The 26,555-nt window shown below is 38.9% G+C and overlaps 1 protein-coding gene across 2 annotated transcripts in view; it reads right to left on the reverse strand.

Moving 5' to 3' along the window:
- The window catches only part of LOC139131219 (glycine receptor subunit alpha-2-like), a 110,867-nt gene that overhangs the window by 38,538 nt on the left and 45,774 nt on the right, over positions 1-26,555 (reverse strand). Inside the window, exons 1-2 of one of the 2 annotated variants that reach the window (XM_070697193.1) lie at positions 12,291-12,526; positions 11,740-11,828 (exon numbers count right to left, since the gene is read on the reverse strand). In XM_070697193.1, coding sequence (XP_070553294.1) covers positions 11,740-11,828; positions 12,291-12,376 — 175 coding nt within the window. In that variant the 5' untranslated portion in view covers positions 12,377-12,526. Of the gene's footprint in view, positions 1-11,739; positions 11,829-12,290; positions 12,527-26,555 lie in introns of those variants that run through there. The other variant, XM_070697194.1, reaches the window with a different exon arrangement.

The following is a 26,555-nucleotide window of genomic DNA, read 5'->3' on the forward strand; positions in this document are numbered from 1 at the left end:
TAATTAACTTTTAAATTCCCGTAGCTTGCAAATGGAATAAAATAAACCCCCCTCGCGGCTTTTTCTTGCCTCCCGGGGGGTATCTATTTCATGAACGCTGGCAGTTTGTTGACCTCAGTGTGTCTTAGTGTGTGTATTGGGGATAAAAGACAGTTCCACTGAACCTCTTGCATAACAAACGTAACCAGGAGACATCAGCTTTCAAGCTGAACAAATCGAAAGTTGAAAATATGAGACGAGATATCATCCAAATGTCCCGTTTTTACCTGATTTCTTGATGAGGGCGTCTATTATGGACGGTGATAAGTTGAAACTATTACTATGGATACTATGTTCGTCTTACGAGCAGGAGGCGTGTGGATGACAATTAAGAGTCTTTATTTCCGAAAGGAAGATGCTTACAGGTGAACCCGCCGGTGTTAAGAGCTACTGTAGACGTTAATTAACCTAACTATAAATACAGTAAACATTATGTAATGAAAATACAGCAGACGTTAATTAACTTAGCTATAAATGCAACAGAACCTCATTATAAATGCACGTCCTAACCCATTACCATCCTGAAAGTGAAAAACAGCAGATGTTAGAAGCATATGTCCACGCTGAACTTCCAAATTTATTGCCAGGTTTAACATGCTGACATCTTGTCAGTGTCTGCTGACATCTTTGTAGATGTTTGTCACGGTCTCAAATTAACATACAACTGTCCAGCCCTAAAGTTGGCATTCAGTAGGGCATTGAACTCTGTGTCTTAACAAAGGTTTCTGATGAACAAACTTCCTTCGTAACAAAACGCATTTTCTTTTATGACGCGACTCATAGAATATTTCCTTTACATTTGAGAGTAGAACGTTAAAGGGCGACAGCTACTGTAACTTCTCATGATGTTTGTATTATATATTTTATATAAAAAGGTACATTGTTCGTTCCATCTATTTGAAGTATATTGGAATACTTAAGTATTAGCCTGATGGCGAGCATGATGCATTTTGAGCGATAAGCCCTCTTGCAATCCTATTTCAACAATAACATTTTATGTGCATACACTGAAAGTAGGTTGAGTCGGCATGATGGATATTAGGAATCTTGACGTGCATTGGGACTATTACAAGAAAAAATAACACAACCAGAACAAAAATAATTGGAAAGACATGAACAGTCATATCTGATATAGAGCCTTACGAGTTGTTTAGCATAATGTCCCAGTCATTTCTGTGACGTCACCGTACCTGGCACGAGAGCTCAGTGAAGAAATATCAGTGTTGGATTTAGAATATTACTCGCTTGTCACAAACAAGCGCATCCATTTTGCAGGGCTTTACGCGGGAGACGTGTCAACCGTACAATAGCAACCGTATACGCATGCTAATTTGCAATCGCCGAGGAAGCAATCTCTCCGCCGGGCAGTGCGACACCGACTCGCACCATTCGTTGTGGAAATTAAAAGTTGACTGCTCGCCGGCACTTGACACAAAAGTCCTTCGGTGTAGAATTTAAACGGACTTTAGAAGCACCCTCCCTTCCCCCTCACATTTGTTTTCATTTATTGTGGCTACTTGGCATTCAAACGCTGCAATGAAGGAGCGAATTACAAAGGCTCTAACACCGAACGATATCTACCCTGTTAATAGTGAGATCAACTTTTACGAGAATATATCGATTCAAGCGATTTGACGACCGTTATGAGAATTCCAATGCAATCCCCACAAAAATAGACAGACAAAAGACTTCGACGGGGATCAAAAATTTGAAGAGAGATGCTTTCAAAGTACATTATGTCCTATAAATTGTACTTTCAATGGCATTTACAGTTGTAGCGTATAATTTGAGATCATACTGCGTTTAGCTGACCGAAGTTTACAGCAAGGGTCAGCTACTCTCTCTCTCTCTCTCTCTCTCTCTCTCTCTCTCTCTCTCTCTCTCTCTCTCTCTCTCTCTCTCTCTCTCTCTCTCTCTCTCTCTCATATAAAATAGATTAAACACACACACATATATATAGAAAATTTAACGGCGATGTTATATATATATATATATATATATATATATATATATATATATATATATATATATATATATATATATAATTTAACGGCAATGTTATTATTGATATCATACACCCACGATCTCTGTGTGATGCATATAATTATTCTCTGTATATCTCTAAACTGATTCAGTTCACCGCCCCTTCTGTAAATGATAGCAAACTTTAAATTTAAAACAGTCGTTTTCAATATTTCACACGAATGAAGAAATATTCCCGGTTCAATTAATGGACCCCTGCTATTCTAGGGTATTAATGACACCCCTGAGGAAGCCAAGATCCCTACTGCAAACTGAGTAACAAATCTTTCCGCGAGCACGTTGATTTAGCTGCCGTTTAATGTCACGGTAACACGGGGTGAGTATTGGAAGTTATCGCCCTTTCCTGACCTCTCCGATTTCCTACGGTCACGAAGATGCTATGATGTCATTCCGTATCTTGCCGCATATCGTAATCAAATTGGAATTGAACTGATTGAGAGCGCTTTGTGAACACACAGTCTTACTTGAGCCCTTGTTATTTATTTGCACAGAGTAATATCATAGACAGTCTATGATATTACTCTGTGTTTATTTGAGACCCCAGGCGGTAAGATGATTATGTAAGAGGCCTTCCCATAATGGAAGTCGAAATAATTAGTCAATTAACAAAAATTCAAGCAATTACTGCAAATCACCTTTCGACCAAGAAAACAATTTTATTATTTAAAGGAATAAAAATGAATTAAAGAAAAAGTATAAACAATTTAAATATGATGTGTACGAAGAAGAACTCTATTTTCTAATTTAGTTCATGAAATGGCTAAAAAACGAACAGGTATATCTCTGTTTGCCGTCCACAATTTGAAAAAAAGTTTCAAACGTTTCCGGAGTGCACAGAACGTTTGAAGATCTTTGAAAGACAAAGACCACACCGACAGATGAAATGAATTACCATGGTTTTCTCTGTGGCATGCTTTCCTGACATGAATACGGCGATTATGCAGAGAAAATGGTTTCGGATGCTATTACGGAGATTGAGTAGGCCGGGGGTTTGTTGACCATCCGCATATTTTGCACTTTTAGTCATTTTAAGTAATGTTTTCAGATCAAAATGACAGGAAAAGAAAGATTAGTGAATCCAAAGCCTGCTTTTTAACTTCCGCTTACTAAGATTTTAATCCAGAATTCATTGCATTTGTACCACCGCTTTCTTATGAGTTAATCCGATACTGTGATAAAATAACACTTCTTGTAAGAACATACCAATAATTTCTGCAAGAAGAATGCAGGAAGACGTTTGATGTAAAGGGGACCATTATCTGTGGCTTGCCGATTTGCCATTTCCAACTGAAACAAATCTAGATTAGATAAAAGCACGGCTGCACAGCAGCAAATATTCATTCATAAACTAAAGCTCACCGGAATGATGAAGGCAGAGATGCATGAGTTGTCATACGGATTCATTTAGTATATATTAGAAGTCTTGTCTCGTGTACGATTATAAAAAAACCCGGATGAACACAACGTAAATGGGTACTTGTCACATGCTAACAATAAATCTCTGGCAAATGGTCCGGAATGAACCAGCGCTGGTCTGTTGATTTTATGCGGCCCATTACCTGAAACAAAGTCTGGGTTTTTTTATAACTAGTAAGAATGCATGCAATGTGCGTCACTTTGCGTCTCTAAAGATTAGAGCTCACACTATGGCTATATCAAACATGATACTCTATTTTGTAATTTGGGTTTTGGGTAATTTAGGAATTTTATGGCCCTGTTAACGATTCCGATAAGATTACGACTCAAACCAGTTATACGTGTCTGCACTATCTCATAAAAATTCAAAATTGTAATTCTCTGTAGCATATTGCGTCGCCATGTTTTTTTATATCTTTCCATACGAAGAATTTCCTCAAAGTAGCAGCTGCTTATTACAGCTCAATGAGTGTTAACCTTTTACAAATTTTCCATGTGTTTTGTCCTGATGCAAAAAAAAAACCAGTTTCTGGGTTTTTCTACCGAAATTGGAGGCCTCAAAGTTCTTCGGTTTCATTTCTGGGTTGTCATGACGAAGTCATGCACGCATTCCATGGCACTGTACATCGATGGAAGAGTTTTACCACCGCGACAAATTGGTACAAATATGCTGCACATTCGTCGCAGAGTGAATAGAATTGAAATTATTTTTAGACTTCAACATATTTTCAAACATTGTATCGGACTTTGTGAACTGTAAGGATATACTTGAAGTCTAAAAATCTCACAATCGACACTTGTTGTTATTATTATTAACATAACAATGATAGACAATAAAAAGTCCTACAAAAATTTACTCTCTTTTTAACACACGCAATTATATTATTGCGTGTTGTTATTCTTAGTTCCTGATACTACAGGGACACGCATATACATTGGCTTCGACCTGCCCCTGTCGCAATTATGCATACTGAAGACGCACTTAGTTCTTACAATGTAACCTTCAAGAACGATAAGATGATGGTGGTGTGGTATTACCACTGCTTTGGGGTCTCTGCGAATTTAATTGGAGCCAGGGATAGCAAAAAAAACACCTCCTACCATTCATGTTGCCTCATTTACGTCGCTTTGATTGCAATGGAAAACTCTACCCCTTTACCCAATAAATACGTTTAGCGGTAATTGGTCTGTTTGGAGAACTATATACTTGGTTGGTTAAGCTTGGTAATATAAATAAAGATAGCTAATCATCTTGGACATGATCGCACAAGGTCATTCATTCGGAAGCCTGATACCGCAAATTGTTGTGAGGGGCAAAATGACGGACAGAGAAAATGGAATAAAACCTCTGTCCCATCTATAGTAAAATTCCCTTCTTAGGGTAGACAATTGATCGCCGATTTGATGTTCAAGACTGAGAAGGAAATTAATGAAAACGATGCTATTCTAAATGATCGTGTCGGTGGCTTCTTCAATTACACGGTGAATTAAACGTTAAGCTAGCGTTTAATTGACGACAAATTAAATACATTCATGAAAGTGCTAGTGGGCAAATCAAATTAGCCAACACAAGAATAGATGCTAATGATGTGCTCTCAGTATCTGTTAGTTTGTCGTTTGAAGCATAGATAGTCTCCCTTCTACTATGCTCGGATACCGAGGAAAGAAATATGTCAGTGCCATCCCAGACTAGAATAGTGGGTCAATTATAAATAAATAAAGAAACAAATAAATAAAGAAATAAATAAATTAATAAATGAAAACGATAAAAATCAATCAATCAATCAATCATGAAATTCAAAGTAAAATGTTTTATGGCATTTTGATACGAGATTGGTCTGTAACAAGTGGCGGAGCTGCAATATCGCAGATTACTATACGCCTTGTGCTCTCACCTCAAAACAGTGGTGTTGAAGTCTCGCCTAGCTACACGCAAAACCACTGGGTAGAACGTGTACGGTGAATTTACTCCGTTCAATAGATTCACTAAAGCACGGTACAGATGCATGTTAACAAAGAGACCTTGACCACCCTCTCCCAAAGCATTCCATAGATTTGCTTCGTCCCCTGTGTTCATTTTAAAAGTCAAACCATGTTCATCGAAAGACATTTTTCGACGCCGCGGATCACTCTTGGTCAGCGATGCACGCAAAATAACTCCTGCCTCTCGTCATGAGATTTCAAGATCAATCGTACGCGTTTAACTCAAATAGAGTTTACGAAGCGAACTTTTCTCCTCGAGCCCCGAAGACTTATCTAAAACATAAGTGCAACCTGAAGAGGCCCGGGCATGCTATCATTATTGACTTTAGATCACTCGTCATTTTTTTAGGTCACCCCGTTCGATTTCCTATTCGCGGCTGTGTCTGCCGTGCCGAGCTTAACCTGGATCAAATTTCTAGATTACTCAACGTTGAAATAATTGAAACTGGCGGGTAGTTCGCCCACTGGGTAATGATTCTAGATAGATGGTTTAATAAACGGAGATTACACTTGCATATATCTGTGTCACTTTTTCCAGCTCACTATTGATATATTTGCCGCTGGATTTAGGACTGTTACGACTAAGCCAGGCATCTATATCATAGGTGATTCGTGTCCAGAATGCAGACGGTTATAAATCTTGTTTGCAGACTTTTTCATGTACACTGATGTACCGAGTCTACGTTGCTGCTTCAAGGGGGCGTGCGTTCGTCCTTGTTTTGATATTCCCAGCCACAAGCTTCTTCCCAAGTGTAATGTAAATACGACCTCGTAATGCAGCGTGTGCCTGGTGTGAATTTTGTCCGTCGTCTATCGTTTGCATTTCTTTAGAAAAGACATTCCTTTTATAAATACGCTAACCCCGAGACCTTATGCGCACAACATTTTTCCTATAAAGGGGTCGTCTTTATTTCGTGGCATAGTTATGAACAGAAGCAGAAGTATCTAGATGATAATCATAAGTACTTGGGAAAATGGCAACTTTTTTCTTGGATAGAGTTATTACAATTTCCCAGCTAAAACCGGTATCTCTCGTATGGACAGGTATGCAATTTTTGCTTTTAGAGTGAAAAAGTCGGTGCAATAATTATCATATATGGCACATTTAAAAAGTCAAACCTAAACTGGGTAAGAAAGTAACCATAAATTAAATATGTGTTTTCATAGTAAATGTAGCATACCGAAAATTGTGTGCTCATAACATTTTGTGCCTTTGTAACAGGTATCCGGCACTGTTGCATATCGCTACATTCAAAAGAAAATGTTGGCAGTGTTTGACTACAATTTACACTATACCCATTCAAAGAAAGGCATTAATTTTTTCCATTTCAATAAAATCCATTAGTATGTTAGCTCGTCAACGTAAGAAGTAAATTGAAATTACTCTCAATTTCTAGCCTTTGCAAGCCTTTTGCTCCAAAGTCAAAAAAGTACACCGTCTCCCTTTTCTGAAATTTCGTTTTTCCCAACTTTATTTTCGCTCATGATTCCTTCAAATCTCTATGTTAGTGAATTCCAATAGACGCCTCCACACGAAAATAAGTAAACATCAATATCTTTTTCTTTCTGAGTGTAGTTGTCCTCGATCTATTCAGTCCAGGAATCTCATACACTACTTTTATTGATATATAATATAGTCACTGTCCCTCCACACACTGGTTGGGAAACGCCGGGGTCCCTATTGTTACGACGCGCCATATGGTTTGATGTCTGTGTTTGTAATTGTAGGGCTTCATTTCGGTTTGAATACAATCCACCCAGCACCAAAATAAACACCACATTTCATGTTATACCTGTCGTAAAAGTTTATTATCACGCGACTGGTAAGTGAGAAAACGCCGTTTACTGCATTGGAATGCAGGCGAGCTACCGTAACCGCCATTTTAAAATTTGTTTTACGAAAATCAAAACAACAAAACCAAATGACCGATCTCTCCAAAACCTAATGGATTGTTCATTTTTGAAAAGGTCGACGCAGGCTTCACATATTAGAGTAAATATCAGTGGTTCTTAATAACAAATATTCGAAAGAAAAACGCGACGAAAATGGGTATGAAATACGGATGCCAAACCATAATGCGCATATCTAATCCGGTACTTCGTTAAAATAATAGACGTTTCCCAACCAGTGTGTGGAGAGTTAAGGTAATGTACAATCCAATTCCTTTTTTTCAGCAATTTGTTCAGAATCGATAGGTACCGCTGCGGAATGAAACTGCCATGTATGAACAGGTGGGAAACATAACTAAACCAGTTTTAATCCATTTCGTGAGATACGACGTTTAATTTCGGACGATTATATTCCTGCTGCTACAAATTGTTTGCTCAATTGCTTTTACACGGAATCAAACCTACTGGATTGTTTCCATTCGGAACAACCTTTATATTAGAGTATCGACGGAGAAATCTGGTATATTATCAAACGATATGATTTAAGCATTTCTTTAGACTATTGTATTTGGAAATACATATAATTAACTGCTTTCTAGATCTGCTTTCATCAAACGTGTTACCATTCTGCATTTCAGCGTTTGATCCAAGATCCAAAATCATCCATCTGCACACCATATTTTTTTTTGAAATTTTGAGGAACTTTCCCCTTTTGATTTTGCATTTCTCCCTTAATAAGTAATGTTAAAAGAGGTTTTAAGACCTACTCGTATTTAATACATCTCTTGGCATATCAACCATAGACGCAAGACTACTAGACTAGTAAGTTTTGATATGACAATCCTCTTCAAAACAATGTTAGTTTACCAAAGCCAAATACGTTTCATTTCGTCCACTGCGTAGGGTTTCAATTCTCTACAACTTGTTCTACCTAAACAGTTTAATTTTTTTTTTATTCTGGCTGTTGCCAAAGTAAACACCTTATTTTTTATTCGGCTCAGTACGTAGACAACGGTACTGGACTGAGATTGTCTTTTTTGCCATCTAAGTTGCTAATCTGTCCGTTTTCTGATGTGTAACCTCGAGCCAGGGTACCTACTATATTGATCAACGCGAATGCATACTTTACCGCACAACATCACTTGCAAGTACCGGTAATTTGTACCTCCTTTCACGTACATCTTCACTTCGCCGTACTTGATGCATTGCCGACTTTGACTTTACCAAGTGACTAATTCGCTAAATCTCCAATCACTTAGCCAAAACGTAAATTGCAAAGGATACGTTTGATTTTCTTCCGCCGATATATAGTCCGGTGGCTCTCTCAATCGATTTCTGTCATGATTGCACGAGATTAGTTGGGGGAAAATGTCAAGTACGCGATTGTGTTGCCCAGTTTTAAGTTGAACGATATATCTGACAGTGTCTTGGGAATATTTAGCGAAGTTTGGCAGTGCATAACAATGAAAGACGCTGAAGGTCAAGTTTCTGAACGGCGACGCCTTATCAGTCACCAAAGTTGCATCGTTTTACGCACGACAGGGTGACCAACACAATCTCTGTTTCTTTTGGATTATTGATGTAAGTTTAAAATTATTTGAACACTCCCAGAAATTTCATATTGTGTGAATCGACCTATTTTATGTCGGAATTTCTGTTTGTATGGACGTATTTTGAATTAATTTGTCAGTTTAATTAATTGATTGATCAGTCCTTGTTACCAAGGGATTGGTACAGTGTGTTGCGAACATTGCATGGACACAGAGAGCAGGCGCCTTGAAAACATCCCCTAATCGTTAAACAAATGGGTTGAAAGTACGATATTAACATTTGATCCTCACAAGCAACGGAATGTCGCTACGAGGCACGAGCCAAAACCTTATTTGTCAGTCTAGCATGAGAACTAAACCGACACCTACACAAAGCACGCGCCGGTTGAATTTGAATGAGATCGGCCGGCCGCTGCGGTGGCCATGCGTGTCCGACAGGTAATCCGCAGAAAGAAGCAGAGCATTGATCGTCAGAAGTGGACGAATCGACTTTATGGCTTTAGATAGAACCCGCGTCGGGGACAGCTAGTCGGACTCTCGAATTTCTACAATTGTTTCTTGATCTACCACTTGTGGGGGCTCATTTAAAAGCTCTTGGACAAAGGAGAACTTTCACCGTCTTAGTTTTTCGAAAATCCAAAATTTAATTTTTTGCCCATAGAGTTAACACAGAAATGGCGGCCAGTTTGAATTTCAAATATCGCAAAATGTTGGTTATTTTGTTTCGCCAGTTCCAAACTTTGCACGGCGACCCCCGATTTTTATAGATGATTTGGTAAGAGAATGGTTAAAAGTTTCATTGAGGAAGGTTTAAGCAAAAGTTGAAGTCTTTGACTTTCAAGACGCATACTACCCTAAGTATACGCCCATCACGACATCGCCTCCACGGTGCCTCGGGAGTGGGCCCTAGCGAAGTGGAAAAAAACAAGCTCCACTTCCATGATTACGGCGCAAAATTCCACATGCTGTACAAAACCCCGGTGCAAGCTAGTTTTATCTGTTTGCTGCTTGCGCGCAGCCTTAACTTCCCCAGGAGCGATGCCCTTATCTCGGCGATCGACATTGACGTGGAACGTGGGCTTTGTCAGCTGCTCCCGTGTTGACGCTTTAATCGAGATCCTCTGTGACAGTCGCACAAAAAAGTGACACTTGAAGGTGGCCGGGAAAGTAAACCGCCTTGCACCTGGTGTTTGGTTCGATATGTTTTATGGTCGATTCCCGACGTTAGTATAATATTTCCTCTCGTTGATGGATTATGCAGGGCTGGTGAAAATACTTTAATAACTTTCCTCTTCAGACGCAGCTTACAGTCCATTTCCTCGTCACAAAACACGATATGTAGCCATACCGCAGATAAAAAATTTACGACTTGCAGGTTTGCGCGAAAGCCCTGCTAAATCTCACATCTCAATAAGTCAACTGAAAGTGCGATAAAAGAATAATGTGCCGACGAACAATATCAAGTGCGTGCGTTGACGTTATCGCTATTTGTCGCTTCGCAGGAGTCGGTTTTAAGCCAGAGGCGACGAGTACAAGAACTTAAAGGTGCCTTACCGATGTGACCCATAAATGAATGTTTCTACGTGCTAGGCAAGCGACGACATTATAGCTTCGTTTTGATAAAAAACTAGGATGCGATTATTGAAAATGTATGTCGGCGCGATAGCGGCGTCAATCGACTGCCAAGGGCTAGGGCAACTACATCGATAGCAAGGAATAAATGTGACGGTTTTTTTTTCTTTTTTTAAATAATATTTTACGAGCCTAGCGGGCAGAAAGGGCAGTTATAATAGGCTATTTAGTTTCATTTGTCCAAATTTAGATATGATGTAGGTCTCATCGCATTTGAATATGAAGAATAAAGCCCCGGCTTCGAATACCTGAAGTAGCAAATTCATGTCGTATACTATTAAAGGTTACCCGAAGATGGTGATATTTCTGTAAAAATACGTCCCATTTCAAAGCCCTTGGAGACATTGAGGTAACATTGAATTGGATAGCACTTGGTTCATTAATTGAGCAATAAAATGAGTATTGGGGGGAACACTGGCACACCACCGTCAATGGCTTTCAGTCTTCAGAGCGTACAACTGCCTTCCATAATGAACACTCGAAAAAAAGAGAAACAAGGGTTTCAGAGGGACCTCCTTTGACCGCGTACCGTAATTAACCAGTCTGTCAGTTTAAATGTATGGCGATGATAAACAGTGATGACAAAATTCATTCCGCGGGAAACCGTTCCATTCCCAGCCAGGAAATCACAACGTAAATGCACTGGAAGCTGGGAATTAAATCGTGGCCAGGTGTTCAGGCGGTACTCCGGCATGTCAGAACTGTTCCCCGACAAAATAAATGTATATCGCAAACGTTGAGCACCGTTTTTGACAGCCGCGGTCGGGGGTGGTTGTGGGGATTAGAATAACAAGGTAGTACACAGCGTCATCAAAATGGAATTTATTCGTAATGGAATTTCTACATGCGAACGTAATTCACTCAGCCTGAATGAGGTTACCAAAAATAAAATAATACTACATTTATGCGTTGCTGGGAAGTTATTGACCTACCGCTTTTGCTTAGAGCGTGAAATAAATAAAAAAACAACCTTGAACTAGCGCGCGTCGATGTACTGTTTAACACCTGCGAAAATAATTCTCAACGTCATAATAATAATTTTTGTTTTCTTTATTTTGACTTCTGTTTTTCAACCGATGAATATTCCTGTAAAGATACTCACATACCGCACACGTAACGTCAGGGAAAGCCGCCATTCCGAAAACCCGCCGCTGATAGAGATCGGAAGCGATAGGTTTGAACTTACCGTTGAAATTCGGTCGAATCCTGCTGTCATAGTTTCTGAACAGGTTGTCCAGGAACTCGCTCTGCTTCTGCTCATCCTTGGTCATGTTTCTGTTCAGAAAAGATAAATAAAACAAAGGGAAGAGTGATAAATACATTGGCCTTACCAGGCGCATCCTCCCGAATAGACGCGGGGCGCTGCACACACACACAACGTACAACATTTATCGTGCGAGTCTAATAATATGCACGCGTTTGTGATCATGCCATTCTTACAGCCGGATATGTTAAACGTTGAACGTTTTAGTCCAGGGTACAAAAGGCTTCAAATAACCAGTATTCTTGCTTAGTTCGGTAACAAAAACACACGGAAATCATCCTACCCATGACGGAACACCAAGTCGCCTCTCACTGTACAGTGTGCACAGCGTATAATCCAAGATTACAGACTCCGTATATCACAAGTGCATTATAGCGCATGGAATATGTGCTGTGAAGCGTCAATATACACTCGCAACTGTACACACATACACACACACAAAACGTATGCCTATCTGTCTATAAACTACTCACGCGGCGGCAAATATACATCTCGGCCCCACGATCAGACACACTCCGACTACAGCCGGTAGGTAACGAGCGATATGAGAGCGCCGCATGATCAGGACATCCCCCGAAAAGGCTGTATATCCGCCGGCAAAACGCGAGCTGTCGATCGAACTGTGTTCTGCAACACGGAGACTACCGAGCCTGCGTAGTTACTTCATCCCCCAAAGAGTTGAGTCAAACACCACCGCCAACATGTATAAATATCAGTATCTTTTTTTCCATATATATGTGGGTGAGCAGTGATTTAAACTTTGCATGTAGCCACGTGACCAAGAAGCACGAACGCCCTACTGGACGAGAATACGGATACAGCGGTACGAATAATTCAAGGTCATTTTTTTTTCTGTCGACACTTTGAAATTAATTAGGCGTGATTCGACAGCAAAACAGCTTCAATTTTTTTTCTTCTTAATTTGAATGCAAGACACGTATTTGTTTCGTCACCAAGAAACCATTCGGCAAGAAGCCCTATTTCTTGAAACAATTTGCATCTTTTATACTACGGAACGTTAGCAACCGTTCTCGATAATGGAGTCGGTTTTGTACCTAACGCAGTCATAGTTGAAACGTTGCGAAAGTGATGCCACGCCGGAGAATGGCAATGATTCGAATCGACGTCAACTGATGAATAAAAATTGCCCCCAGCTGTATGTCTTGCCAATAGGTGCATAGATGGCAACGTTCTATGTGATTCAGGCTAGTTATTGGCGAGTCAAAAGCTTTTGTGCTTCTTCAAATAATAATAAAACGACGCGCGCGGCACGCGTTTCCATGGTGCTGACAAGCTAAAGCGCCGTGCCGGCATTGAAAATTCAAGGATATGAATGCTATTGTTTAAGTCATATTTTGCGATTAAAGTCGACGAGCTATGCCACGAACGATTTTCACGTAAGATTTCGCGCGACACTTGAAACGGTTTACTGACTTTGAGCTCTTTTTAATGACAAGCTCCTAGACATTATATTTATGTACTTCCACAATACTGCCATCTTGCGATGTTCTCTGAAAGGATTTCTTCGAAATGTTTAATCGATATTCTTTGACCTTTCTTGCATTTTGTACCGAAAGGTCAATTAGCTCTCATTTTCCAGTATTTTTATTTTGATTGTATACTTTTATGTCTCACTCCGAAAAAAAAACATGCCTTGTTATCAGCACCGCCATTTCTTTAGCGTGTGTGTGATGGCCGATGTGACGTGTGACAATTGAATTTCAGGCCGGACTAAAATTCATACGTCACCAATAACTTTGCATACTGCGCGCGGCATACAGTGTGCACCCAGGGCTTGTACTTTACGAATTCGGAGGAGAGGAAAACGAACTTGTTTTCCCAGAACAAAATTACTGACAGCTGCTGTTCCATTATAATTTACAACGTGAGGTAAAGTGACCCCCTTACGTTGATACATCTTTTATCAGGATAACAGCCCTGTCGGGGTATAAGTGATTACAAACGATGTCACTGTCGGTCACTACTACTACCATGGTGAGCAACAATATTTCTTTTTATCACCTCGGTATCATTGATGTTGGCCCACTTATGAGATTCGCAGATTACCGTTTTTTTCCCGAGCTGTGTTTCCCATGACAGCATGACGACTCCAGTGTCATTTTGTGTACTGAGCGCTAATAGGCTGCTCGCTCATGTGCAAACGGTCTTTTTAAGAGAAATGTGTAAGGTTGTGTGTGTATAAGTTTCATTAATATTCAAACAGTGTATTTGCGATTAGCAGCGTTGTGTGGCGAAACACAATAATGTCTGTGCATCTCACAGTGTAACTGAGTTTAATATCCGCGCGGAAAGCCTCGGAGAATATTCTTCACTTAACGAGCACTTTACCAATTTGATATTTTGCGGTGCATCGATCATATGGGGACGTTCTGCGTTTCCGCGCACGTTTTTAAACTACAGCGGCAATATCTACAACAATTGACACACTTTGACATCGAACACTGGAGTGGTGGCTTTCTTCAGAAGGGGTCAGCGAATCCACTTTGTTCGGCTGTCATAAAATTCGATGGCGCTTTCTTCACCCTGAGCGGTTTGTCAATCATAATAGAGAAATGTTCCAATTGAAAAGGGTAAATTGTCGATGAAGGGAGTTGTAACTGTCTCTCTCGCGTCGATTCACGTTGCGCTAGGAGCACGCCTTGGGGCAGCACCTCCATTCCGGCTCAGTAACGTGCAAATTAAGAGTATAGCAATGATTAATAGGTATAAAATCGCTCAGCCAAGGAATGTCTTGCTGATTTTTTTGATGTCTTCCTCCCCATCCCCACTTTTCCCTTCCTTGACAAGATTTAAGGCCACACAAATGTCCCAAGTTTAGATAATTTCTCCCGTCGCAGTCTCATTCGACTTTTCTCCATCTCTGTCCCTCTGCCTCTCTTTCTCTGCCCCCTCTCCTACCCCACTCTCTCTGCCCCCCTTTTCTGCCTCCACTCTCTCCGCCCCTCTTTCTGTTTCTGTCTGTCTCTGCCTGTATGTCCGTCTGTCTCTGTCTGTCTGTCTGTCTGTCAGTCTGTCTGTCTGTGTCTGTCTGTCTGTGTCTGTCTGTGTCTGTCTGTCTGACAGTCTGTCTGTATGTCTCTCTCTCATCAATAATTAACTTTTGAAACATTAGGTTCAAAGGTATCAGATAATATGTCTCTTTTAATATCACAGGCAAGCATTTTTCAGAACAAAACACGAATATAACGGATAAAAAATAAATAAATTAAAAAGAAAAATGATGGCATATACACCCCCCCCCCTTTTTTTACATACACCACCAATCTGGTTTTTTGGGGGTTTTTTTTTGGAGGGGGGTTATTTAATTTTCACTTAGTCATTACAGTCAGTTTTTGATATCATTAAAAGTAAAAATGACGTTATATGGGTGCATTCATAATAGACGTAAGTCCCATCTATCCCCGTTATTGAAGGAGTAACGGACGATGTATATTTATGAGCAAGGGTGAGAGGTGAACAAAATATTAACCTGGCTTTCCTCCCCCGACTCGTCGAGAACCCCTCATTCTAAATATAATACCAACAAGCCAAGAGAAAGCATCATTTATTTAACTGAAAATAACATGAGCAAACGTGTTTGGGATACACAAATTCACGAGGGACGTTCGCGAACGTAAAAACGTCCCAAATGTTGACCAATGAAAGCGTCCAAAAATGTTGACGCGTATGACACGGCAGCATTTGCATTTTGGCAATCATTTTCAATCCAACTTGTACATACAGACTCATCAAAAATGGGATGTGCGAAGACCAAAGATATTTTTTAGACATTTTTACATCGTAGGAATTTAAGCTGTCCCCGTAGGGATTGATGGATCATAAGTTTACAGACTGGTTCAGCTGACCCTGCGGATCGAGGCCTATCAGAACACCAGATTCCAGTGATTTACAAGTATACATTTCATTTTACTGCAAGCTACCCCCAGTTGTTGTAATGAAAACTTTTCCTCGTTCCGAATGCATCAATTACGTTTCCGCGAGATTAGGAAAACCTAATTTCGCAAAATTCAATCACCCGACGGTTAATAATTTATCTTGTGTCCACTGATGCGTCTTGCCGGTGTTTCAATCCCTGTGTGGAGATGGAGATATCGAGCAGGGCGCTGCATGCATTAGGCTATGGTTTGTTATCGGAATAGTGAAGGATTTATCTGTGCTGGTGAAACCATTAACCTCGTGGCTGTATATGCCATTAATGATAAAAGGGAAGAAAACTTATATGCACATGTAGATTAAGTGGGGGGCAGCAAATTCTGCTGGTTAATTAACCAAAGTTAGAAGAGTTTCGCCATAGGAAAGGTAAGCTGTCCTAGGATTTTTACAGTTCTTGCTGGTTCTTGCGCCGTAGGTAGACATAAAAAGATATCATCGGGACAAACATTCCTGACAACTTCAGGGTCATGGTAAACATCTAGTGGAACGCTGTTGGTGGACATAGGCGTTTGTTGAATGGAATAAACGACTACATGTTAAAACATCAATAATTAACATTGTTTTTTTCAAGGCGATTCTTCCGAGGACTTGGAGCGAATCCGATTTCTTTCAAACGGAAGTGCTGTTAATTTCCATATCCTATAGTTTTGTTGTGCAGTTGGTGTGATGAAACTCATTAAATATTCATTTATCATGGTGCAAGTTTATAAATTTAGGTCATCAAAGAAGCTTTTCTAGTGTGTTGACTTACCCAAAATTCCGACGAAAGAAAGGGTCGGGGTCAAAGTTGAGCAAGTCTCAAGCAATTAGAGTCGACACAAAAAAATCACCAAGTGTGCCTTTAGTGCTCACGCACACCCACCAGGGTCAAACTTTTGAAATGTCTTTAAATTGTAGAAAAATAATGAGTGAAAACTTGCAAATCTACAAACAGAACAGAGCAATTTTGTAAAACAGAATTAAAATGTCATGTTTAGATTTGCCTCAAAGATTCTTTTTAACTTGTCATAATTAGATACAGCTCATGCCGTACAGACGATATAAATCATCTTCCTGGCACAGAATCATCAGGAATTAAATCATTTTAAACGTGCTTGCAGGAAAAACAATTTCTTTATTGCACAACAAGGCATCAAGCTACGATAATGTCAAATTTAAACACTGTGTCAAAACGTAAACTTTTCGTCAAGTTGTCCCCACATAGCATGTGACTACGTGAGCGAGAAATTACGAGAAATTGTTTTGGTTTTTTTTTGTTTTGTTTTTCGCGAGGACCGATAGATCTGTATTCCGAGGATAAATAGCCACGTGACTGCCACGTGTTGTGCCACCGTTATGCCAGACACGTACATTCGCTTGCATGGGATGCGAGTTCACTCGGACATTCCAAGTTGCTCGCTTGTCGCCTGACTTCTCGTAAACATTTTAAATTTCACGGGAAAATTTACAACAAAGGGAAGATTGATGGCCGCCGGGAAAATGTAGTTTTAAATTATTGGTGAGATGTCAATTAACACGAGATAAATATTTCGCTGTTTCCAAGTTTAAAAATTTAGTTTCTTAACATAGAAACACTATTTCTTTTCTTTGTTTTGGCACAAGACAACCATTCGATTGTACAATATTCATCAGTTATGAGCCATTCAAAAAGCAGATTATACGTACTACATTTTCTTGATCAGGCCGATTGTACACTCTCTGACTGCATGAATTAAGTGACATTACAGTATCTGGTATACTTGCTATTGGCCAATTTTACACTCGTTGACGTTGACAGTATAACAGCATACGTTGTGGTGGTGGGTTTTTTTCAAAAATAACTGATGACGTAATGAAGTTCACGATTGTTTTTTCTATCCAAAATGATCCCAGGAATATCTGTTCTTTTACACATCATACGTAAGCAGCTGCTCAATTCTTTTAGACGTCAAAGAAGATGAAAGATCGTCTAAACTTCCCGCATACAAGCACGCAAATGCCAATATAAAATGATGACTTTTTATGACAGGCGGACTTTACACGGTAGTAGAACAAAAAATGCTGGATGGCAGATGGTTTCAGCAAGCAGAGTTTCGCATTTGCATTTAAAATTGTTGTCAACTACATGTGAAGTGGCATGATCTGCGTATCGTTTCTTGAACTAAAACAACTGTGCATGGTGAACTGTTAACAGAATTGAAAAAACAAACAAACAAATCTATAGCTAGCTTCGCAAATAAATCACTCTGCCATTATAGGAAATGCCTTACCAAAGGCACTGGAAGTTTCGCTGACGCGAGAATATCCACGCGTCGTCGAGGCAAAAGTGGGCGTTTCTGCACCAAAAACATCTCTTAAATATTTCAATAAGTTAACTTTTACAGATCATTAACAGCGCCGAGTGCTTGGAAAGCCTTAACTGAATCAGTGACCCCGAACTTGCCCTCCGCATTCAGAGAGCAATTATGCAAGCGCATGACGCCACGGTCTGTGCAAACAATTGTGTTTTGAATCCAAATGCGTGTTTTTACGTCATCGGTATGTTTATAGCAGGGCCAAAGCTTATGTCTGTTTCATAAAGTGCAGAAATGTAAATTATATTGCACTTTATAATAAGGGTAGGAAACAAGACATAAATTATTTTTATCGTTTATACAGAAAGGCTTCCAGTAACCATAGAATCATATCCAAAACGCATTTTGAATTCATGCCTATTGTCCTACATCTAGCTTTCACTCTCAACGTGGAAGTTTCCCGCCGAAATGAACATGTGAGTGTTATAAAATATTCAAAACATCTATAAAATTCTCCTGTCACGACTTGAAGATTAATTTACCAATATTCACCAAGATGTTATAAAGCAAGTTAAGTTAAGATGCCTGCGGAGTGTAAATGTTCACACTTATAATTGTGTTGTCTTCGCGTTTTCTGCTAATGTATTTTGGCTTAGCCACAGTAACATGTCATACCGTAACGTATGTATTTACACATTGTCAGTGTGCGCTATACTTGGCACCTTGCATACGGGCATAGCGTTCCTATTTTTCTTCTAAATTCCTATACCTGAAGTATAATACGTCACATAAAAGATTAATCCGAGGTGTCGCCTGATGAAATACACTCGACGGAAAGTACTCACTATGCACACAGTCTATTAAAAATATAGTTTGTTCCACGACATAAAGAAAATATCCGAACGAACAGCGCTGTATGTAGGGCGCGTTGTCATGTGTATATTTAAACGCCAGCAATAAAATGGTCAGCTGCCAACTTGTCGCTTTGCGTTACCTTCGATCTGTGCTAAACCTGAAGGAGTGGTTGTCACAATGCCAATCACGTACGATCATATCTCCAATGCAACCATTTCTCCCTTTCAAACAGATAATGGTTAAATCTAAAAGTCAGACTTGCGAACGTGATGTGAAACAGTACCGCAGGAATCCATTCAAAAGAATCGCATTTCAGATATCAGCAGATTCGACCTGCAAACAATCTGGTGTAGAGTCACAAACAGACTTTTGTACCACCAAAACCATTCGTTGTACGTAAGTTTACATCTGCCTGTCTGCCTGCCTGTCTGGTTCCTTTTCTGTCTGTCTGTGTTTCTGCATATGTCTGTTTCTGTCTGAGAGTGTTTCTGTCTGTCTGTCTGTCTGTGTATCGATGTCTGTCTGTCTGTCTGTCTGTCTGTCTGTCTGTATATTAATATATATATATATATATATATATATATTATATATATATATATATATATATATAGTAATTGTATCTGAAAATATCAATGAGCACTGTTTCTTCCCTGTGAAGACATTTCTCATGCATATATATATATATATATATATATATATATATATATATATATATATATATATATATATATATATTATAGTTGCAGATATACATGAAAGTAGGATAAAATTTATTCAATAGGGCCCACGCCCAAGTGGGCTTGGGCCCCTAACAACGACATGCACCGGACAGTTTTATGAAAGTGTTTTTAACTGATATTTAGCTTATTTCTTCGCTTTCAGAGTATGTGGTTAAGTGGTACCGTCGGTACAGTTTTTTTCAGTTCGACAGCGCTAAAAAGTATTATCAGCCTAAAGGTTGCAACCAGCGTATTATTGTAAAAAAAATCGTTGCCAACCAGGAACAGGAAATGAGGCGATCGCATCGTACAGTAACAGGTGTTAATGATCAATATCTCATAAAAGATTGCGTAACGATGACGGGAAACCCATACAGATGAGAATAGTAATAGGAAATAATAAAAAATAGTGTTTAAAGAATCGCATTTCAGATATCAGCAGATTCGACCTGCAAACAATCTGGTGTAAAGTCACAAACAGACTTTTGTACCACCAAAACCATTCGTTGTACGTAAGTTTACATCTGCCTGTCTGCCTGCCTGTCTGTTTCCTTTTCTGTCTGTGTGTGTTTCTGCATATGTATGTTTCTGTGTGAGTGTGTTTCTGTCTGTCTGTCTGTGTATAGATGTCTATATGTCTGTCTGTCTGTCTGTCTGTCTGTCTGTCTGTCTGTCTGTCTGTCTGTCTGTCTGTATGTCTGTCTGTATGTATGTATGTATGTATGTATGTATGTATGTATGTATATATATATATATATATATATATATATATATATATATATATACATATAGTAATTATATGTGAAAATATCAAATGAGCACTGTTTCTTCCCTGTGAAGACATTTCTCATGCATACATATATATATATATATATATATATATATATATATATATATATATATATATATATATATATATATATATATATATATATATATATATATATATATATATATATATATATATATATATATATTATAGTTGCAGATATACATGAAAGTAGAATCAAATTCATTCAATAGGGCCTACGCCCAAGTGGGCTTGGGCCCCTAACAACGACATACACCAGACAGTTTTATGAAAGTGTTTTCAACTGATATTTAGCTTATTTCTTCGCTTTCAGAGTATGTGGTTAAGTGGTACCGTCGGTACAGTTTTTTTCAGTTCGACAGCGCTCAAAAGTATTATCAGCCTAAAGGTTGCAACCAGCGTATTATTGTAGAAAAATCGTTGCCAACCAGGAACAGGAAATGAGGCGATCGCATCGTACAGTAACAAGTGTTAATGATCAATATCTCATAAAAGATTGCGTAACGATGACGGGAAACCCATACAGATGAGAATAGTAATAGGAAATAAAAAACAGTGTTTAACTGTCGTTCATGGCGTGGATGGGCACGTGATGAACATGACATATTGCCCCCCGGAAGACATGTAACGAACTTGGAGAGGAAACTGCAGCCTACTAAAAGTGGGCGTGTTGTCTGCATCGGTAGGGTATGAAAGCCCGTAAGGGACATGTTTGAAAGCAAAAAATAAAAAAATATCTTGTGCTCACGAGATCTTTTCTTGTGCTCACGAGATCTTTTCTTGTGCGCACAAGATCTTTTCTTGTGATCACAAGATCTTTTCTTGTGCGCACGAGATCTTTTCTTGTGATCACAAGATCTTTTCTTGTGCGCACGAAATCTTTTCTTGTGATCACAAGATCTTTTCTTGTGATCTCAAGATCTTTTCTTGTGATCACAAGATCTTTCTTGTGATCACAAGATAGTTTCTCGTGATGACAAGATCTTTTCTTGTGCGCACGAGATCTTTCTCGTGAGCACGAGATATTATCTTGTGCTCACGAGAAACTATCTCGTGATCACAAGATCTTTTCTTGTGAGCACGAAATCTTTTCTTGTGATCACAAGATCTTTTCTTGTGATCTCAAGATCTTTTCTTGTGATCACAAGATCTTTCTTGTGATCACAAGATCTTTTCTTGTGATCACAAGATCTTTCTTGTGATCACAAGATAGTTTCTCGTGATCACAAGATCTTTTCTTGTGCTCTCAAGATCTTTTCTTGTGCTCACGAGAAACTATCTCGTGAGCACAAGATCTTTTCTTGTGCTCTCAAGATCTTTTCTTGTGCTCACGAGAAACTATCTTGAGAGCACAAGATCTTTTCTTGTGCTCACGAGAAACTATCTCGTGAGCACAAGATCTTTTCTTGTGCTCTCAAGATCTTTTCTTGTGCTCACGAGAAACTATCTCGTGAGCACAAGATCTTTTCTTGTGCTCTCAAGATCTTTTCTTGTGCTCTCGAGAAACTATCTTGAGAGCACAAGATCTTTTCTTGTGCTCTCAAGATCTTTTCTTGTGCTCACGAGATAGTTTCTCGTGAGCACAAGATCTTTTCTTGTGCTCTCAAGATCTTTTCTTGTGCTCACGAGAAACTATCTCGTGAGCACAAGATCTTTCCTTGTGCTCTCAAGATCTTTTCTTGTGCTCACGAGAAACTATCTTGAGAGCACAAGAAAAGATCTTGAGAGCACAAGAAAAGATCTCGTGATCACAAGAAAAGATCTTGAGAGCACAAGAAAAGATCTCGAGAGCACAAGAAAAAATCTTGTGATCACAAGAAAAGATCTCGTGCGCACAAGAAAAGATCTTGTGATCACAAGAAAAGATCTCGTGCGCACAAGAAAAGATCTTGAGAGCACAAGAAAAGATCTTGAGAGCACAAGAAAAGATCTTGTGATCACAAGAAAAGATCTTGTGCGCATAAAAAAGATCTTGAGAGCACAAGAAAAGATCTTGTGATCACAAGAAAAGATCTTGTGCGCACAAGAAAAGATCTTGAGAGCACAAGAAAAGATCTCGTGATCACAAGAAAGATCTTGTGATCACAAGAAAAGATCTTGAGAGCACAAGAAAAGATCTTGAGAGCACAAGAAAAGATCTTGAGAGCACAAGAAAAGATCTTGAGAACACAAGAAAAGATCTTGAGAGCACAAGAAAAGATCTTGTGATCACAAGAAGGATCTTGTGCGCACAAGAAAAGATCTTGAGAGCACAAGAAAAGATCTCGTGATCACAGGAAAAGATCTTGTGCGCACAAGAAAAGATCTTGTGATCACTAGAAAAGATCTTGAGAGCACAAGAAAGATCTCGTGCGCACAAGAAAAGATCTTGTGATCACAAGAAAAGATCTTGAGAGCACAAGAAAAGATCTTGTGATCACAAGAAAAGATCTTGAGAGCACAAGAAAAGATCTTGAGAGCACAGGAAAATATCTCGTGATCACAAGAAAAGATCTTGTGCGCACAAGAAAAGATCTTGTGATCACAAGAAAAGTGTGATCACAAGAAAAGATCTTGAGAGCACAAGAAAAGATCTTGAGAGCACAAGAAAAGATCTTGTGATCACAAGAAAAGATCTTGAGAGCACAAGAAAAGATCTTGAGAGCACAAGAAAAGATCTTGTGATCACAAGAAAAGATCTTGTGCGCACAAGAAAAGATCTTGAGAGCACAAGAAAGGATCTCGTGATCACAAGAAAAGATCTTGTGATCACAAGAAAAGATCTTGAGAGCTCAAGAAAAGATCTTGAGAGCACAAGAAAATATCTTGAGAGCACAAGAAATATCTCGTGATCACAAGAAAAGATCTCGTGCGCACAAGAAAAGATCTTGTGCGCATAAGAAAAGATCTTGAGAGCACAAGAAAAGATCTTGTGCTCACGAGAAAATTTCTCGTGAGCACAAGAAAAGATCTTGAGAGCACAAGAAAAGATCTTGTGATCACAAGAAAAGATCTTGTGCGCACAAGAAAAGATCTTGAGAGCACAAGAAAAGATCTCGTGATCACAAGAAAAGATCTTGTGATCACAAGAAAAGATCTTGAGAGCTCAAGAAAAGATCTTGAGAGCACAAGAAAATATCTCGTGATCACAAGAAAGATCTCGTGCGTACAAGAAAAGATCTTGAGAGCACAAGAAAAGATCTTGTGATCACAAGAAAAGATCTCGAGAGCACAAGAAAAGATCTTGTGATCACAAGAAAAGATCTCGTGCGCACAAGAAAAGATCTTGTGATCACAAGAAAAGATCTCGAGAGCACAAGAAAAGATCTTGAGAGCACAAGAAAAGATCTTGAGATCACAAGAAAAGATCTCGTGCGCACAAGAAAAGATCTTGAGAGCACAAGAAAAGATCTTGAGAGCACAAGAAAAGATCTTGTGATCACAAGAAAAGATCTTGAGAGCACAAGAAAAGATCTTGAGAGCACAAGAAAAGATCTTGTGATCACAAGAAAAGATCTTGAGAGCACAAGAAAAGATCTTGAGAGCACAAGAAAATATCTCGTGATCACAAGAAAAGATCTCGTGCGCACAAGAAAAGATCTTGTGCGCACAAGAAAAGATCTTGAGAGCACAAGAAAAGATCTTGTGATCACAAGAAAAGATCTCGAGAGCACAAGAAAAGATCTTGAGAGCACAAGAAAAGATCTTGAGAGCACAAGAAAAGATCTTGTGATCACAAGAAAAGATCTTGTGCGCACAAGAAAAGATCTTGAGAGCACAAGAAAAGATCTCGTGATCACAAGAAAAGATCTTGTGATCACAAGAAAAGATCTTGAGAGCACAAGAAAAGATCTTGAGAGCACATGAAAATATCTCGTGATCACAAGAAAAGATCTCGTGCGCACAAAAAAAAGATCTTGAGAGCACAAGAAAAGATCTTGTGATCACAAGAAAAGATCTTGAGAGCACAAGAAAAGATCTTGTGATCACAAGAAAAGATCTCGTGCGCACTAGAAAAGATCTTGTGATCACAAGAAAAGATCTTGAGAGCACAAGAAAAGATCTTGTGATCACAAGAAAAGATCTTGAGAGCACAAGAAAAGATCTTGAGAGCACAAGAAAAGATCTTGTGATCACAAGAAAAGATCTTGTGCGCACAAGAAAAGATCTTGAGAGCACAAGAAAAGATCTTGAGATCACAAGAAAAGATCTTGTGAGCACAAGAAAAGATCTTGAGAGCACAAGAAAAGATCTTGAGAGCACAAGAAAAGATCTTGTGATCACAAGAAAAGATCTTGAGAGCACAAGAAAAGATCTTGAGAGCACAAGAAAAGATCTTGTGATCACAAGAAAAGATCTTGTGCGCACAAGAAAAGATCTTGAGAGCACAAGAAAAGATCTCGTGATCACAAGAAAAGATCTTGAGAGCACAAGAAAAGATCTTGTGATCACAAGAAAAGATCTTGAGAGCACAAGAAAAGATCTTGAGAGCACAAGAAAAGATCTTGAGAGCACAAGAAAATATCTCGTGATCACAAGAAAGATCTCGTGCGCACAAGAAAAGATCTTGTGCGCACAAGAAAAGATCTTGAGAGCACAAGAAAAGATCTTGTGATCACTAGAAAATATCTCGAGAGCACAAGAAAAGATCTTGTGATCACAAGAAAAGATCTCGTGCGCACAAGAAAAGACCTTGTGCGCACAAGAAAAGATCTCGTGCGCACAAGAAAAGATCTTGAGAGCACAAGAAAAGATCTTGAGAGCACAAGAAAAGATCTTGTGATCACAAGAAAGGATCTTGAGAGCATAAGAAAAGATCTTGAGAGCACAAGAAAAGATCTTGTGATCACTAGAAAAGATCTTGAGAGCACAAGAAAAGATCTTGATAGCACAAGAAAAGATCTTGTGCACACAAGAAAAGATCTTGAGAGCACAAGAAAAGATCTTGAGAGCAAAGGAAAGATATTGTGCGCACAAGAAAAGATCTTGCAGTATCAATCTATTGTCATATTTTACAGAATGAAAATTGGCTTTTAAAGAAATAGCTAGTCACTTAGTTGATGGGTCTTGGATAAGTTAAAACTTAGGCCATGAAAATGTTGACATTTATAAACTTGAATATTGAATTATTCATTTCCTGAAAGTTATGGATTACAAATAAATGCTAATTTGATCACACTTTCAATGTTCACTATACGATAAGATCAGTTAACATTGTGTAAAAATGAACATATACAATTTAAAGTTGACATTGATCAAAGTAAAAGTATATACAAATACTGGTAGCACATTATATTACAGAATACAGTACTGTTAACTTATAACAGTCAGTGTACTTGACTGTGTTATTGATAAACCATTATAGTTGACCTCTGCAGTCGAATTTAGAAGCCATTCAAACCTAATTTTGGACAAGTGAGAGTAGAAATTAGATCATTAAAGCATCCCTGATTCCGTTTATTATATAGTTGGCATGAGATTTGAAATTGTAGTGTCATATACTGCCTCTGAGCTTCAGATACATAAATTTTAAACTGTATGGCCGAAAAATGCAAGGCCGGGAATTTTACTCCCTAGGCCAACCAAAAAAGCACGATAAATTATCTTGTGCTCACAAGAAACTATCTTGTGCTCACGAGATAAGTTTCTCGAGATCGCAAGATACTATCTTGTGCTCACGAGAAACTATCTCGTGCTCACAAGATCTTTTCTTGTGCTCACGAGATAGTTTCTCGTGCTCACGAGAAAGATCTCGTGCGCACAAGAAAAGATCTTGTGATCACGAGAAACTATCTTGTGATCACAAGAAAGATCTTGTGATCACAAGAAAAGATCTTGAGATCACAAGAAAAGATCTTGTGCGCACAAGAAAAGATCTTGTGATCACAAGAAAAGATCTCGTGCGCACAAGAAAAGATCTTGTGATCACAAGAAAAGATCTTGAGAGCACAAGAAAAGATCTTGTGATCACAAGGAAAGATCTCGTGCTCACAAGAAAAGATCTTGTGATCACGAGATAGTTTCTCGTGAGCACAAGATAATTTTTTAATTTTTTGCTTTCAAACATGTCCCTTATGGGCTTTCATAGTAGGGCAATCGATTCGGCCTTAAATTGCATAGTATTTTCTTGCGTGCATGTGTGTATGT

This window comes from Ptychodera flava, chromosome 4 (assembly GCF_041260155.1).
Source record: "Ptychodera flava strain L36383 chromosome 4, AS_Pfla_20210202, whole genome shotgun sequence".
Lineage (NCBI taxonomy): Eukaryota > Metazoa > Hemichordata > Enteropneusta > Ptychoderidae > Ptychodera > Ptychodera flava.